The sequence below is a fragment of the Ceratotherium simum genome, chromosome 19 (genome assembly GCF_057802395.1).
Source record: "Ceratotherium simum simum isolate JZ-2026a chromosome 19, ASM5780239v1, whole genome shotgun sequence".
Lineage (NCBI taxonomy): Eukaryota > Metazoa > Chordata > Mammalia > Perissodactyla > Rhinocerotidae > Ceratotherium > Ceratotherium simum.
In genome coordinates, this window is record NC_141918.1 from 37,606,551 (window position 1) to 37,623,182 (window position 16,632).

Genomic DNA, 16,632 nt, shown 5'->3' on the forward strand with positions numbered 1-16,632 from the left:
GAATATACAGGACAAAAAGAGAGCATTTAGTAAGGCGATAGATTTAAACCTGAGAAATTACATTAAATATAGGTGGCTAAATACTCCAATTAAAAGCTTGAATGAAATAACAAAACTTAACTATGAGCTGTTCATAAGAGACACATCTGAAACATAAGGACACAGAAAGTTTGAATATCGAAAGATGGAAAGAGATAATACCATGCTAACTAACCAAAAGAAAGTTAGAGTTAGCTATATTAATGTGAAAGAAAGTAGACATTAAGGAAAAAATCCATTATTAACATGAAAGAGAATCACTTCATAATAATAAATTGTTTTCAGAAATTTATAAAAGAAAGTCTGACATATTCACCAGGGCCCTTCTCCTGTCTCAGGTCAGAACTTAATCCCTCCCTGTTTTCTCAGTACCAAGAAACTGCTGAAAAATCCACTCTGCTTTACAGAGGTATATGCTTCTGCTTGCCTCCTAGTTTCCTGAAGTTCTCTTCAGAATTTGGCAAAGGGCTTGAGGAGAAAATCAGCAGAGTCCAGTTCTCCACCTCTTCCTTTACAGCAGATTCGTAGCCTCTCAATTTTTGTGTCTGTAGCCTTTCGAGAATGCCATGAGCTCTACTGCTGGTTGTTCTGCTGCTAGTAACTGCCCTCACCCTCAGCCAGAATTCAGGTGCTTAAAGGAAAAAACTGTGGCAGAATGTTGCCTCACTTCTTTGTTATTCCTTGCCAGGAATTGTGTGTCCTCAGGCCTTAGTGGCCTCTTCAGCTCACCAGTGACTTGACTCTGATGCTATATTTTATTCAGCTTTTCTAGTTGTCTCCGCTGCAATTTAAGAGTGGTGGTCTACTTAAGTTTTTTGAACCTCAGATTCTTCTTCCTTAAACTGAGGATAATGCCAGGCTGCATTTCCTCCCTCACAGGATGGATGTGAGAGAAAGTAAAGCAAGATATTTATCTGAATTATTGATAGGATGATGATGATGATGATGATGATGATGGTGATGACGATGACCCTAAGATATGTATGACCTTCCAAAAGATCCATCCTCTATGGCAGTATACTAATCTGTCAGTATATCCTACTCATTGCAATCATGTCTCATTCTCATTGGTTTCAAAAGAATGGTTTTTCATTTTGTTCCATGCTTACATACACAAAATCAAAGAAGGATAACCTAAATATATTTCTTCCTTTTACAAACTATTTTCCTGTTTAAAGAAATGGACCTTGTAACTTGAAGGGAGGGCCCAGCCCATAACTAAACTAAGATTTTCATTTTTTATATTTTACTCTTCCTTTCTTTCATAGTGATTCAAATTTATAGTGAGAGAGTAGAGTAGTGTGATAATGGAAGTCACTGAATTATTCTAATGTACCTGGATAAAAACTGTTCAGTGGGATATAGTTGTGAAATAGTAAGAAAGTCAAAGAAAAGTGAATCTCCATTGTTCCAGGATTCGAATGTTTCTCCAAAGAATAGGAAAATAACCCCCTCTCTATCTTCTGGGGTGATCAACTCTCCTTAAGAAGCAATAATAACATGAGTGCATCTCCCATTTTCATTTTCAACAAGCTTTCTTCCACAGCACCCTGGAAGAGAACTTGGCAGGTCCTTTGTCTTCTAACTTTTCTCAAGAGAAGATATTAAGTAGGACTTACCAGTAGTCAAACAAAGCTAAACAAGTACCAATTTCTTTGTGGGGAAACAGTGAGAGAGAGTGGGTATGTCATATTCAGTTGTTGATTTTGATGTCCAAGACAATTCCTCAAAAGCAGTGTTAGTCTCTTGCTAAGTTAGCACTCATTAACGCTACAATCACATTCTCATAAAGAAGTTATATCTCACACAGAACTTTAAATTGATGATTTCAGTAACATATTCAGTAAAGTTGGATACTACTGTATAATTTACCTCCAAGTAAGAAAAACAGCTGGAAGAAAAGTGGTGTGATGGCCATGGCTTTAGACATACTGAAGATAGAATCTTTATATAAATGTTATCCTGCTAATATCTTAAAAACAAACAAAAAGTCTCAAGAGTTGTTCTGTTTCTGTCTGTGTTATATTATTTTACATTGAGCCTGGTGTTTAAGAATATTTTTTCATTTTGGTTCACTTCATTTAATTGTTAGATAATATGGTTGATGTTATAATGTATTTAGTACATAGAGTTTAATAGCACATTGTTGTGGTAAACAAGAATTTGGTTCTTTGATTACCTTTTTCTTTTCTTCCAAATATATAGTCAGCACCCAACAATGACTTTTCTGTAACAGAGATGAAAATGTTTCCCTCTTGCAGAATCCCCAGTCTGGAGATCCGTGTTTTAACAGAACAGTCATCTAATCTCAGTTTGGCTATTCCATACCCAGATTTCCTAACAGTAGTAGACCTTTTCTGCTACCTGGGAGAGAGAATAAAATTTTTGTTTTAAGTGAGATAGGAGGTGAAAAACAAACATGATAGTCTCCCTTTGTGTCTTAAAACCTTTTTTGTTTTCATTGAATGTTTCTTTATTCGTGGGTATTCTGTTAAACTTGTTTATCTCATTGAAATTTAAATGCATAGAAGCCATTTTTATGGATGTTTGCACTTAGCCATGTACATTACAATAGTGGTTGGTTTATAAGCATTTTGATACTGTAATTATTTTGAACCCTAAAATAATAGCTACACAGAGACCTAAACATTTGCTTTAGGAAGGAAAGTCAGAGAAAGAGGTGGCTGGCTTAACTCTTAGCCTGTATCATTTTGGTGGCTTATCAGAAATCCAGGACTTCAGATATATAATTTTAGAAACTCAGGTTACTCTCCAATGCCTTTTTAAGGCACAGCTCAAAATACACTCCAGCTGAGCAGTGAAGACCAATGAAATTCACTAATACTGGATGTTTTCCTGTTTACAAAAATCTTAGCTTTCTGTGGCATCAGAAAGACAGTATTCCTTCTTCCCAATCTCTAGCACCAGTTTTCTCCTCATAAGGATTAACTGCTTGGGGCTTGATGATTCTCACTGGCGTTTAATGTAAAGTGTCATTTTCAGAATACTCAGTACTACCAAATGATATTTTACTTGTGAAATTTGTGAAATAATGTTTCCATTATAATATTTCTGGTAATGTTTCCTTGAAGAAATTTTGGGAGAAAATATTTGAAGGCTAGCTTTTGAGACACTTACATGAAGATGTCACAATGTGCTACCATCAGTAAAGTATGTATTTTATGTTCTCTCCCCCGATTCCCCTTGTCGGGGCGTGTGTGTGTGTGTGTGTGTAACACTTATCATACGGAGAAAGTTACCACATCGTGCATAGTAGAATCCTTACTCAGCTAAGCATTCAAAGATTATTCTTAGTAACACTCTTATTAGTAAGGGCTGTGAAGATTATTAGTTCTCATTTACCAGTTACATGATCCTCTCAGTAGGGTCTGAGAGATTTTTTAATTAAAAAAAAATCAGATGAGCATTCCTATTTTATGTGTTAACTTTTGGGCAGAGTATTGAAATTAAACTCAGAGGATTTGTAATAGCTGAATTTGTAAACTGAAGAGGATTTGTAATAGCTCTAAATGTAATTTGACTTAAATATGATTGTAAACTTTATAGGGAAAGACATCTACACTCTTCATCCTGGGTGCAACCTATCCAGGTGACAAAAGAAATATTAAAATTACAAAACTCTAAAAAATGTTTTATTATCAATGACTATCAAATTTTGATTTGTTTATTCTTATGAAAGACCTTTTGAGATTTGCAGAATAATCAAATCTTTTTTTTTTTTTTCTTCCAGAATTACCCCTGGACTACAAATTTACCAGGTTCTCTTCAAACAGTTCAAAAACGGCTGGCTACTATCCAAACCCTCCATTGGTATTATCAAATAATGAGACACGGACAACCAAATAAATTATCTTTACTGAAAAATGCAGTGAAGAACCATATATGCAGCAAATGTACTGTAAAAATGTTAATTTTCAAAAAATACTGTAAAATGCTTTATAGGGACAAATTCTTAATGAAAATTGACCAAAAAGTTGATATGTTTTTCCATAGGTCTCCTTTCCATATTGATCATCTTGATGCCCAACAACTCTCATAATATTAAAATCGCAGTATCTTAGAACTAAAGAGAACCTTATTCATATCTTCTATACCAATAGTTCTGAGATTAGAATTCGTCTGGGGAGATATACTTATATACATACACACACACATTTACACATATGCCTAGACAGTGGTTCTCAAAGTGTGATCCCCAAACCACTACCATAGCCATCACCTGAAAACTTGATTGAAATGCAGATTTGCAGACCCCAGCCCAGACCTACAGAATCAGAAACTCTGGGAATGGGACCCAAGCAATCTGTGTTTAATATTAGTGTGATTCACACTAAAGTTAGAGAACCACTGACTAGACCATAACCTCCAGAAATTGGTTTAACTGGTCTGGAGATATAAATGAGCATTGACATCTTTTATATGCCCCAGGAAAATGCAGCCAGAATTGAGAACAACTGATCTATACCTGTTCCTTCAATTTATAGCCAAGAACACTGGGTCCAGTGACATTAAACAATTTTTCCAAGCTATCCCGTTATTTATGCTATTCTTGTGTTTCCAAAAACGAGGAAATAAAGAGACGTGATTTCTTCTAAGACCACACAGCCAGTATGGGACAGAGATGATACGAGAAGCCAACTATTTCAACCTCCAGTGTTACCCATTAGGGTTTTTTCCCCCCTGATAATGTTAAAGGCTGTTTCATTCATTTTCATTCACTATAACGCATCTATTCTCAATGGGGCAAAAATTGGTTCTTAGGGTGAAAAAAATCTTAGATAATGCAATGGATTGTGGCCTTCCAAAGCTCAAGCATACCCAATAAAATCTTATTCCTTAGTATTAATTTCTCGCATTAGGGAGAAATGTAATTTAAAGTTAAATTTATTAATTGAATTTGAGTTAAATTTAATTTTTCTCCTTGGGAGGGGGGTGATAATGCAAAAAAAAAGGCTGAGAAAAACTGCTTTAAGAGGTTTTCTAGTTATATTACAAGCTGGGATTATTGTGTTCTGTGTGCTATGTATAGCACATATGTATAGTCATATTAGTAGCTATTTGTTGCAAGGTGTTTGGAGCCAGATAATGTTTATGATATAAATTTCTGGCTACTCTTTATGCTGTGATTTCACTCTGTCCATCATGGACAGTATCAGAAAGCACAGTGGTCACTGTCATTATTTTATTTGGATTGTAGCAGAGAACTTAGCATAGTGATGCATGCAATGGAAAGATAAATATTTTGTTAAATTTTTTTTTTTTTTTGTGAGGAAGATCAGCCCTGAGCTAACCTCCATGCCAATCCTCCTCTTTTTTGCTGAGGAAGACTGGCCCTGGGCTAACATCTGTGCCTATCTTCCTCCACTTTATATGGGACGCAGCCACAGCATGGCCTGACAAGCGGTGCATCGGTGCGCGCCCGGGATCCGAACCCGGGCCGCCAGCAGCGGAGCGCGTGCACTTAACCACTACGCCACTGGGCTGGCCCCTAAATAACCTCAAAGATATTGTGAGGATAGGTATCTCAGGGTAGGTAAACAGTTACTGAAATTTTTTCCTCCAAGTCAGTAGCTTTGTTTGCTATCTACTAATAAGTATGTGGTAATGTATTTGAAATTGATTTCCAAAATCTCATTGGAATATGATAAGCATACACAGTCAAGCTTAGAGCTAAATGAAAGATGCTTTCTCATGTATACTTTCAATAGACATTTGATTTCTTTTAAAAATAAAGCTATTTTTCCTTATGCATGTTTATTTTGTCAATGACAAATAATAATACATCTTTAAGTGCTTATAAACTGCTAATGTTAATACGAAAAATGAGAACCCCAAAATAAGCAGTTAATTGCACTTTTTTGGCCACTGAAAAGTGAAAAAAAATTCAAGTCAGAAGTTCTAGTCCTACTTTTAGCAGTACCTACCTAAGGAATCTGAATAAGTCACCACCTGATCTGACCTCAGTTTTTTCCACCTTGTCAAAAAAGGTTAGAGTTTATTTCCAAGTTTCCTTTCGCCTTTCTAGCGGAGTCAGTCACTGCTTCTAATGAATGTTGTTTTTTTGTTGGACCGTCATTAGACTTTTAAATTTTTTATTTCATTGTTTCTAAAAAGTACCAGTGTTTCTAATTGGGTATGAAGAGTAAAAAAGAGGATATTAGAGAAGAAAAGCTGAATACTCTTTAATAAAGTTATATGAAATAAGAAAGCAGGAAAACTGTGTGAATAGGCAGTTAAATATTAGCATACAGGCAAACATTCATCATCTAAAAGATATCTACAAATAAATGCACAGCTGATATTTTCTTTGCTGGCCACTGTTGATCTCATCAGCAGAAGAAAGATCTGAATGGCACAGTGGTCAAATAGTTTGCCAGATTTTGATATTTGGAATATTGAGGTAGCAGAAACTTCAACTGAACCATGAATTGCAATCTAAAGTCAACTACTTCTAAGTTTGTTAAACTCTAAATTGAATCAAGTATTACTTCTCCACCAATGTTCATATCCAATAATAACTTAAATATATATATATTTAAGGCATATGTATACATATATAAGTACATATATATATACACACACATATATGTATACACATACTTTTAGTGAACTGGTTTGAATGAAAATCAAATCTATATGATTATTTTATATAACAAACCAGCATAAAATGAAATTTCAAACTATCTCTTTGGATATAATAACCTTGACTGTATGTTAGAATCACATGGATAGCTTTTTTTAAATTTGTGATGTTACAGGAACATTCCCTTAGCTTTTCTCAGACTCTTGAGCTCAAGATTATCATAAGAGTTGGTTCCAGATTAGTGCAAGACTGGGATATATTCGAGGGTTAACTCACCCAGTGTGCTCCAGTTGCTGCCCTTGAAAATCCTTGGGCATGGTCCAGTCCACATAGGGTGAATTCAAAAAGGTGTCTCTTGTTATTGGTCTCTAGAATCATCCTCAGAAATAATGGTAAAAAAAAAAAATGGTAACGAGTGCTGATTCCTCACCAGGCTACTTCATGTACCTTATTTACTCCCTGGAGCAACCATATGAGGTGTGTATAGTTATTAAAATTTTACAGATGAGGAAATTGAGATTTACAGAGATTAAATAATATGCTTGCTCAAAGTTGCACTAAGGAACAGAGTCTACATGAGCCCAAGTCTGACCTAAAAATCACGCTCTTAGTTGACTGACACATAAAAGTCTTAAAATATTGGATCTAGATTGGGACAAATTCTCAGTCTAAAACCACACTTCACCTTACCAATCATACCATGCTAAGACATGTGAGGGGTTAGAAATGAAGACTCAGGCTCTGTCCTTTCTAAAGTAACATAATTCAGTAAAAAATGTTAAAACAAATATTTATAACATGGTACTTATCCGGAAGAGTAAAATAGAGACCCAAGAATCACAGGAGTGCTAAAGTGTATAATGAAGTCTGCTCTTCTTGGAAGCCACATATGCTAAAGTCATCAATAAGCATGTCTACTCTTTCTTCATATTCAGATTCAAAGATCCACTTGAATACTTAGTAAATTTCCCTCTCTGGTGCTGAGGAAACCAAAATGGAGAAGGGAGAATGAAAACTGGTCCAAGTAAACTTAGTGGGAGCTGGGATATCTGTGCCTATAGAGAAGATGGGTCATTACTTAGAATGACAACTACAGCAGCACATAGACTGCTTGACCGTCAAGTTCTTGTACCATACCCCTGTTCTCAGACTAAAGAAAAACACAATTTTACTTTCTTGGTAATTTCTGGGTAAAGATCAAAGCTTAATAAGGTTTAACAAAGTTTAATAAAGAAGAGAAGGAATAAATTACTAAGTGCCTGTTAAAAGCAATTACCAAGATGAATCAATTAAAAAATAAATATTCGTTCTCTAAATGCAATAGAGATGTCAACATTTCTTTACAGTTCTTAGCATGCAAATTTCATAAGTAGAATATTTAAAGTCCTTTTGGTGCATTTACTCCCTTTGATAAAAGGAACAAGCTGCTAATTTCGTTCCTTTATGCAGCCAACAGCAAGATTACACATGTAAATTTGGGAGTGTTTTAATCTGTTACTGTATGGAATCCTGTATTAAAATAAGTGCTAAAAAGTACCCCTTTCAAAGACCATTCTTGAAGGTTAAGAATAACCTACTGAGTCCTGAATACTCACATAGTGTTTTTGTTTTGTTTTATACCAAATTTAGTACAGATGGCTGTGTTATGGTGGAAGGTACCCTAGCTTGAAATCAAAAGATTTAAGTCGGTAACTTGCATTTTAGGCAATTTACTTCAACTTTCTGAGCCTGTTTTCTCAATTATTTAAATGGAGATAGTAAAAGTCGTGTCCAGATTATGAAGGTAATGTGAGAACATGGAAGTGCCTGACAGATCTCTTGAGATTGTCAAGCCAGAGAATGTGTATCTGACGCAAAAGCAGATATCCAGAGCTCAAATTGTGACTCCGTGGGGCAGGGAACTCAAAAATATATAGGTAATTTTTTTGTTTTTTTTGTTGTTGTTGTTTTAGAAATTTACATTTTAGCAGCTGGCCTGGTGGCAGAAGCGGTTAAGTGTGCACGCTCTGCTGCGGCAGGCCGGGGTTCACCGGTTTGGATCCGGGGCACACACCGACGCACCACTTGTCGAGCCATGCTGTGGCGGCATCCCATATAAAGTAGAGGAAGATGGGCATGGATGTTAGCCCAGAGCCAGTCTTCCTCAGCAAAAAAAAAAAAAAAAAAGAGGATTGGCAGATGTTAGCTCAGGGCCAATCTTATAAAAAAAAAAAACAAAAACAAATTTACATTTTTTTTTTTGAGGAAGATTGGTCCTGAGCTAACATCTGTTGCCAATCTTCCACTTTTTCTTTTTTCTCCCCAAAGCCCCAGTACATAGTTGCATATCCTAGTTGTAGGTCCTTCTAATTCCTTTATGTGGCACACTGCCTTAGCATGGCTTGATGAGTGGTGAGTAGGTCCACGCCCAGGATCCAAACCGGTGAACCCCGGGCTGCTGAAATGGAACACATGAACTTAACCGCTACGCACTGGGCCGGCCCCTTTGGTTTGTTTTTAATGATGAAAACTGATTTAAGGAAACTTGAGTCAACTGGAGATAAAGCAGAAGCAGCAGCAGGAGTAATGGGGAGGAGAAGGGGTCTGAGTAAGGAAGGTCAGAGAAGCCTTCTGTGGGGGGTGTCTGGCTTGAGCTGAACACCCATAAATGGCAAAGGTTGCCCAAGGAGATTCTGTTATGTGGGGACCAGGGAAATGATGATGTCACTACTACTCACAGGACAATATGGCCTGAGCAGACCCAAATGATAATACTTCTTTGGTGAACAGAGGATAAGAGAACCTCTCAACTGGTTTGTAGGTCTGCATAAAGAGTAATTTGGGTCTAGAATTGAGGAAGACAAAAAGGCAATGCAAAGAAATGGAGCAGGGCTATAGCAGTGAACCGATTGGTAGGTAAGTGAAACCTAGAAAATGCCTAATGGAGTCTAATTTTATTAGACTAAGCAGAACAGAAACCGTAATAATCTGTAACAAATGAGTGGCACCAGCTTACTAGAAAAATGAATACTATTGGTTAGACTAAAGCTGATAATAAACCGAGGGCAACAAAAATGACATTTTCTGATTATGTCCAGAACAGGATAAAAGAGAGAATGCTTGAAACAGGTTGTTGACAATGCAGAAATCAATCACTAAGTTGAAAAGGTAAAATGAACATTGTATGGGAAATTTGGGATTACGATGGTTCTAGAGCTTGCACAAGAAAACCTAGCTCTCTAAATACTTAATGTTTTCCAGGCCTAGAAAAATTATACTTCAGCAAGTAGAACTTGCAAGTGAGAACTGCACCACGAGTCAGCAAGTCTAACTATAGTTAACAATCTCTACCTCAAATCAGTAATTTTGGGCCATTATGTCAAATTTTTGTTAAATGGTTAAAAATACTTGGTCATTCAGTTTCACAGCTCTTGCCGCATCCATAGCCCTCTCCACCGCAGAGAATGCAGACGTATTTATCTCCCAAACCTTCGTGTAATAGCTGCTGAACAGCAGAACATACTGGTAATTAAAGTTGTGATGTCTGATATCATTTATTTCTAGACATTTCAGTCATACTTTTTGTAAAAAAGCACCACACTGTTGTAGGAAAAGAATTTAAGTAGCACTTACAGAATGCACAATGATTAATCTTCCAACAGTCTATCTTAGGCTCACTAAGAATGAGACCAACAGGGGACATAGTTAACAGAAAAGGATGGTGCATGAATAGTTTTCCACTGAAAACAGATAAGTGACAAAAATCAATATATGGTGCTTTAATTAAAAATTATGTTCATGAGTATGCAATTTTAGTTGGGCTTATTTACCATTATCCAAGCAAAAAATTTTGGAGGTTTGGTGGCTGTTCCTTTTTTTAAGCTTCAGGATGATGCTTACTGTCACAATTTGATAACTTTAATGATTTCTCAACCTTTTATTAGCCTAAACAACACAGAACTTTATTTTTATTTTTTGGTCAAAACAAGAAATACAGCAGAGTGACAGATTTTACTTTTCCTTCGCACACAGGAGAAGACTAAAGCACTAACAATCCTTGTTTAGTCTGCCAGAGCAATTCTACAGAACAATTCTACAAGTACTTACACTGGTTGGGAACATAAAATGTCAAGAACAACATTACTACTAGAGCAAGAAATATCAAGTAAGACAACAGAGTTATGTTTTTGAGATTTCTTTCACGAGACAGCAACAATTTGCAAAATTTCAAAGATCACATTCAAATTATATTTCTAAGAATAGAGCTATATATGAAGAGAGACCAGAACAAGCTGATATATTATTGAATGTTCGCAGAAGTCTTCACACTGCACAGGAAACAAGTTTGATATTTTTGCACACATTCTCAATTACAAGCAAAAAGCAGGCCTGTAAATGTCAATCTTGCCAGCAAGCAAAAAAGGAGAAAGGAATTAAAAGGATTTTACTCAAACACAGTGAAATAAGGACATATACCGTTAATCTTCCACATATAATAGAAAGAAAACATCCAGACTTGCACTTTTGTGTGCAAAAATCTACTGGTGAATTCAAGGAGTTAGGAAAAACTGGAGGAAAACCTAACTCCTCCAAGCATCCTCTTGAAATGTTAACCCACCTCTTCCGGGAAAAGCCTCAGGGGTCTCCCCTCTCACCCCAGACCCTGTAGGGTTCCAGTCTTTCCTGTCTGCCTTTCCAAGCCCACTCCACAGCAAGCTCATTTTTGTTTCTGGGCTTTCTGTTTCCCCAGCCTAAAGCACACCCTCCCCCCCCCCCCCAACACACACACACACTGCTCTGTGGAGCTGCCCTCGGGGAGCTCAGGCCTTCAAAAAGAAAGGAGAAAGGATAAGGGCGGATAGTCATAACCACCATACATCTCCATAAATAGGAGAGCCCTGACAGCACTGCTGTCCCACCTACTGGAACTTGTCCTGGAAATCCAGACAGACTCCACACATCTCCTTACCTCCTAAGAGGGAGGCTTGGCATCTCCCACAATGCAGACTGCAGCCTGCTCCCTCATTTGTTAGGACAGAAGCAGGGAAGCATATGCGGAAGCTGAAGACTGAGAGCCAAGGCCAGGCAGTAGGGTGGAAGCCCCTGGCACATCAGGGTGGTAACTGAATAGTACAAAGGACAGGGTTGACCCTCAAAATGCTGTCTTGGGTTATTTCTAAGTGGTCCAAGGCCCAAAAAATAATTTCCATGTTTAGAAAAGTGGGGTAAAACTAAGTTTTGGTTGCTTTAGATCAAAACCTGCTCTGGGTCTGTCTTGAACCCATCACTGTGAGGCCCTTCTGTCTCTCCTCCCAGCTTCTCAAACTAAAGCTCAAGAAACACACAGAAGGTTTTGGTGAATGGATAGGGAAAAAGGGTGGGGTTGTCCAAGTTGGCCCCAAAAAATCACTTCCCATCACTAAGCAATTACCTACAGATCTCCCTTTGAAACGTTTAGACCATGCTAAAGGAAGTGGGGTGGAGGTATGAGGGCAGTAAGAGATCTGGTGTCTATCATACAGTAGCTTTCTCCCTCTGGACACAATCAAGGACAGAGCAAACTAAACAAAAAGCCTGCTTTGCCAGTTTTGTTTTCTGTTTCTGAGCTGTAACTGCTTCAGAGGGAGGGAGGAGGGAAAGAGAACAGGGGAAGGACGGAGGGAGGCAGAGGGTGAAAGAGACAAAGACAGAGAGAGGCAGACAGAGACAGATGCCTAACAGGCTCCACAGATCAGAAATACCTCTTCCCCGGTACCCCTACACTGGCGACTTTGTCATGTTTAGAATGGATGCAGGAGGGCTTAGGAGGGGGATGCCCAACAAAGGTGCCTAGGTGGTTTGTTGGCTAGGGCTCAGAAAGGCCAACTGCTAGAAGGGACCCCCATACCAGCCTTGTTTTGGGCACTGTCACATATGACTGCCCAACCTGCCTAACAGCCATTGGGTTTGGGGCGGGGGGGGGGGGGCGGTGGTGTCCCTATGTGCTGCCTAGGAACTTAAGTCCACAGATAGTTCCTAAGGAGGCAGGCATGGTGCCTGTGCAAAGCTTATCCAGAAGGCTGAGAGCAGGTTTGGGTGGGCCATAGCACAGGCCTTCATACTCACCAGTACCTGGTCACAATGCAGAGTGACCAAAGGCATAATAAGACCAAAGTGAGAACACAGAACACCTTTCATCTGTTACCTCATTCATGCCTAATAGCCACCCACCAGCCACCTGCTTATTCTGCCAGATAATCAGCAGGGTGGATGGCACCAGCCCAGGAAGACAGCTGAGAACCAGTTAGTGGTAGCCTGGAATGTCCAGTTTGGATTGATGGCTGGCATCACCTATATCAGCTTCATCTTGCAGCAGTGAAACTCAAAGAGCTTGTCATAGAGTACACTGGTATCAGGAGGACAGCCAGCATAAAGCACGATGCCCAGCTAGTTATTTGCAAAGATATATCAAGCTTCTTTGTGGCCGATAAGCACTTAAATAACTGGGAGAAGAGCATGGTCACAGACAGGGCCCAAGGCATGCCAAGGAAGGCAGCGCGTATCTACAGCATCACGTGCTTGGCATGGAGGCAGTGGAAGGCCAGGCACTTGGAACATGTAACATGATGCAGAACAGCATGCAGGCCCAGAGGAAGAAGAGAATAAGCATACAAGCGACAATCTTGCCAGCAGTGATTGTTGAAGATTTAGAAGAACCAAAGAACCAAATAACGCAGTGTGAAGAGAAAGCAGATAGAAGACTGCATGCTGTTGGCTAAGCACAGGTCCAACAGGAGGTGGCAAGGAAACTCGTGTGCAAGATTCTCCCATGGGCAGGAGTCAGCCGGACTGGAACCTGAAAGACCTGGGGGTCTCCACTGGCTGCCTTGCTGGGTCTCGAATTCCTCTGCGGGGCCCTTCACCCATCAGGTAATACTGCAGGGGATTGGGCCACAGTTCTGCTTTGATAATCTCGGCAATCCTGTCGAATTCGAGGAGGCTGTGGTCTGAGAACCAATTGAAGAAGCTGGGGATAGTGTTCCCTTCCCGGTTCCTGTGGATATGGGCCTGGGGGTCTTGGCCCCGGTGCCAGCGAATTGGGGTGGCGAGAGATACCACCCGGCCAGAGGATCTGCGCTCATATTCCTTGACCAGCCCCTCATTTCGGAAGTAGGGGTTGCTCTGAAAGATGAACTTGAATTTGCAGCCTGCTCTGGGGTGTTTAAGCTCCTCCACCTCCAAATTGATCATGTACCTCATCATGTCTTCATCTTGGCCACTGATCATTGGTGACAGCTGGGGGTGGTTCCGAAAGGCGGTGACCCAGAAACCGGGGATATTTTGGATAATGAAACTTCTGCGCTGCATATGGAGCCTTCGCATGCGGCCAAACTTGCGCTCCAGCTGAAGGAAGGCCCTGTCAGCCTGGGCATTTACATTTGACAGCTCCTGATCGATGGCCTCCAGCGAGTCCATGCAGTTATTGATCTTCGGGGCCCTGGCCCGTGTCTCCTCTTTCACTCCTCCTACCACCTTTTTTTCCTTCTGTATCACCTTCTTTTCCTCCACCACTTCCTCCGCTACTCCCTCCTTTTCCGCAGCCGCTGAAACGACGCACTTTTTTGTCATTTCCTTGGCCTTCGCCCCAGGCATCATCTGAGACCCCAATTCCCCTGCGCCACAGGCTTCTAGAGCTTTCTCCCCAGCAGGGCCGCGCGGCTCTCTACGCTGACAGCCATTTTCCTGGCTATTGTCGGTTGCCCCCGAGGCGGAGGCAGAGGCTGCTTCCAGATCCTCCGTGGGAGGCGGGGTCTGTTTCTGGCCCGCTTTGGTCGCTGCACGGCCGCGACTGCAGGCAACTCGAATGCGGAGCGCGGGGCCATAACCCACGGGGTCCCGGGGTGCGCCTCCCTCCGCAGTGGGCTCCAGGCCGCCCTCACCTGTGTCCGCCATCACCTGTGTCGCCTCGGTTTCCTCGCCCTGGCACTGGTTCAGGTCCCGATGTCCCGGGGCATGGTCCGGAGTAGCGAGGCCGCAGGTTTCAGCGACAGGGAGGTTGCCGCCCTCATCCAGGCTGCTCATTTTGGAGAAGTCAGACCTGCAGGAGGAAAGCGTCCCTTGTCCTCCGCAGAAGCCGCGCTCCGCCCCTCGCGCCACCCCTCTTTTCCACTCTGGAGGATGCTGCCATGGTAACCGGTGACGTCAGGGCTGTAGCGTCTTAACGTCACGCGAGAACTCGCTGCGCCCTGTGATTACACCGGTCAGTGAAGGGTATTCCTTTGTCTTCGTGTTCCAGAATGCTGTGGATTTCGTAGCCTGGAAAAGGTTTGGCTTACTGATGTTTGCAGAGCAAACCCAAGCGTGTGAGAACGGTGTTAATATGGATTTCTAAGTCTCTGAAAGAATTTCTAAGGCATCTAAGCTATTGTCTCTTAAAATATTTACTTAAAAAGTAGGAGAGGTTAGCTATTGTCTATTCAAGTCAGCTCATAGGGCTTCCATTTATAAGAGGATTCAACAATTCACATGCCGTTTTTCTTTAATGTACGGATTCATGGGTGTTACCAAAAGAATAGAGATGAGCAGAGTTTGATTTTTAAGAAAGGTAAAAAGTTGCTGTGTGATGATTTAAAAAATTAGGCGCAGCTGAGAGGGAAACGTCTCTCATTCTAGCAAGGCATAATAAAGGGTTATTTCAATTTGCCGTGGAGATTTTAAAGTTTATATACTTTGGCCAACACCTACGAAGCAGTTGGACAATATTTCTTCGTCACTTTTAAATGATATAAATAGCAAAGTGTATTTTCCTTACTCAGAGGTGACCCACACACGCGGCAGTGCGCAAATTTAGCCTTTAAGCATTACTGGAAGATATGTAATCTCAGGAGATTTTAATTTCTAAAATTATGCACATTATATATTGCCTAACCTCAGGTTATAATCTTAATCTAAAAAGAGTTCCTGCTTCATAATGCCTGTGGGCATGAAGCCAGCAAATATTTGCCAAAATTTGCTTCTGTGATAATTCACTGCAGGGCAGAAGCAATAGTCAACTGTTTGCAGGCACTGGAGCTATTAATTGTCTTAATTAAAATATTTTAAGTAACATTTAAAATGTTAGTATTAAAATATTTACTTAAAAAGTAAGAAAAAGTTATTTTCTATTCAAGTCAGTCAACTCATACGATTCATTTGATAGTGATGTCACTATTATCTGTTTGTTGTGGTGTGAAAGTACTAGTGTTAATCCTTACAAAAATGCAAGAACGAGGGAAAACTTAAATTTTGTGTGTTTTTGTCTAATGTCTTAAATTCATATTAGAAAATGATTGATTATAACTCTTTGTAATAGAAACTCCAGTACAGAGCCCCCCAGATTATGATCACTTTCAAATAAGGGCTCAGAAGAGGATCCAGTGAGAAGTAAGGATTTAGGGAAAAACGATTTACAGAAAAGCATCAGGTATACTGAGACTTCTAGTGAGGGAACATGTGCAGACCTGGTCCAACTAAGAATGAGGTGTTGATGGAAAGACTCTGGCAGGCGTTACAGAGAAACAATCTGTCATACAGCTTTATAGTTTAGTTCACAAAGGTTTTCCAGAGAATTCATAAAGAATTAAGATATTTTTGTACCCCTAGTCAGCGTACTCAAGGACTGACTGTCCAGATTGACTGCTGCCAGCTAATCAGTTATTCCATAAAAAATTGTGCAAACAAGATTCACTCTTCCCAGAATTCATTTTTTCTCTCTTCTCTTTCCTCTTTCTTTTAATAAATCCTGTTTTTTGCCTTTGTGGGATGAAATCAATCTATTGATTTATCCTCCTTGTAAAAAAGTAAACAGTGTGCTATAATTAAGTGATTTTGTGACTTGGAGTTGTTCTTTGACACTATTCTGCCTTGTTTCTTTTTCTAAAGAATCTTCGCACTGTTGAAGGATGAATTCTCTTAGATTCTAACCTGAGTCAAGATGCAGAGAAGAAGCAAATGCTGAATGAAAGTTACTTTGCCATACAGGAAAAAAAGAG

General features: G+C 39.8%; 2 protein-coding genes across 4 annotated transcripts in view; one reads left to right on the top strand and one right to left on the bottom strand.

The window, feature by feature from the left end:
- The window catches only part of NT5DC1 (5'-nucleotidase domain containing 1), a 135,924-nt gene extending 130,117 nt beyond the window's left edge, over nucleotides 1-5,807 (top strand). For all 3 annotated transcript variants that reach the window (XM_087444024.1, XM_014781182.2, XM_004422239.3), the window contains one exon: nucleotides 3,791-5,807. In XM_087444024.1, coding sequence (XP_087300150.1) covers nucleotides 3,791-3,906 — 116 coding nt within the window. In that variant the 3' untranslated portion in view covers nucleotides 3,907-5,807. The remainder of the gene's footprint in view (nucleotides 1-3,790) is intronic.
- Nucleotides 5,808-10,557: 4,750 nt separating this feature from the next.
- TSPYL4 (TSPY like 4) lies at nucleotides 10,558-14,740 on the bottom strand. The gene has a single exon (XM_004422240.3). It carries the CDS (start codon nucleotides 14,681-14,683, stop codon nucleotides 13,442-13,444), a length of 1,242 nt encoding a protein of 413 aa, XP_004422297.1. The 5' UTR covers nucleotides 14,684-14,740; the 3' UTR covers nucleotides 10,558-13,441.
- Nucleotides 14,741-16,632: the final 1,892 nt, after the last annotated feature.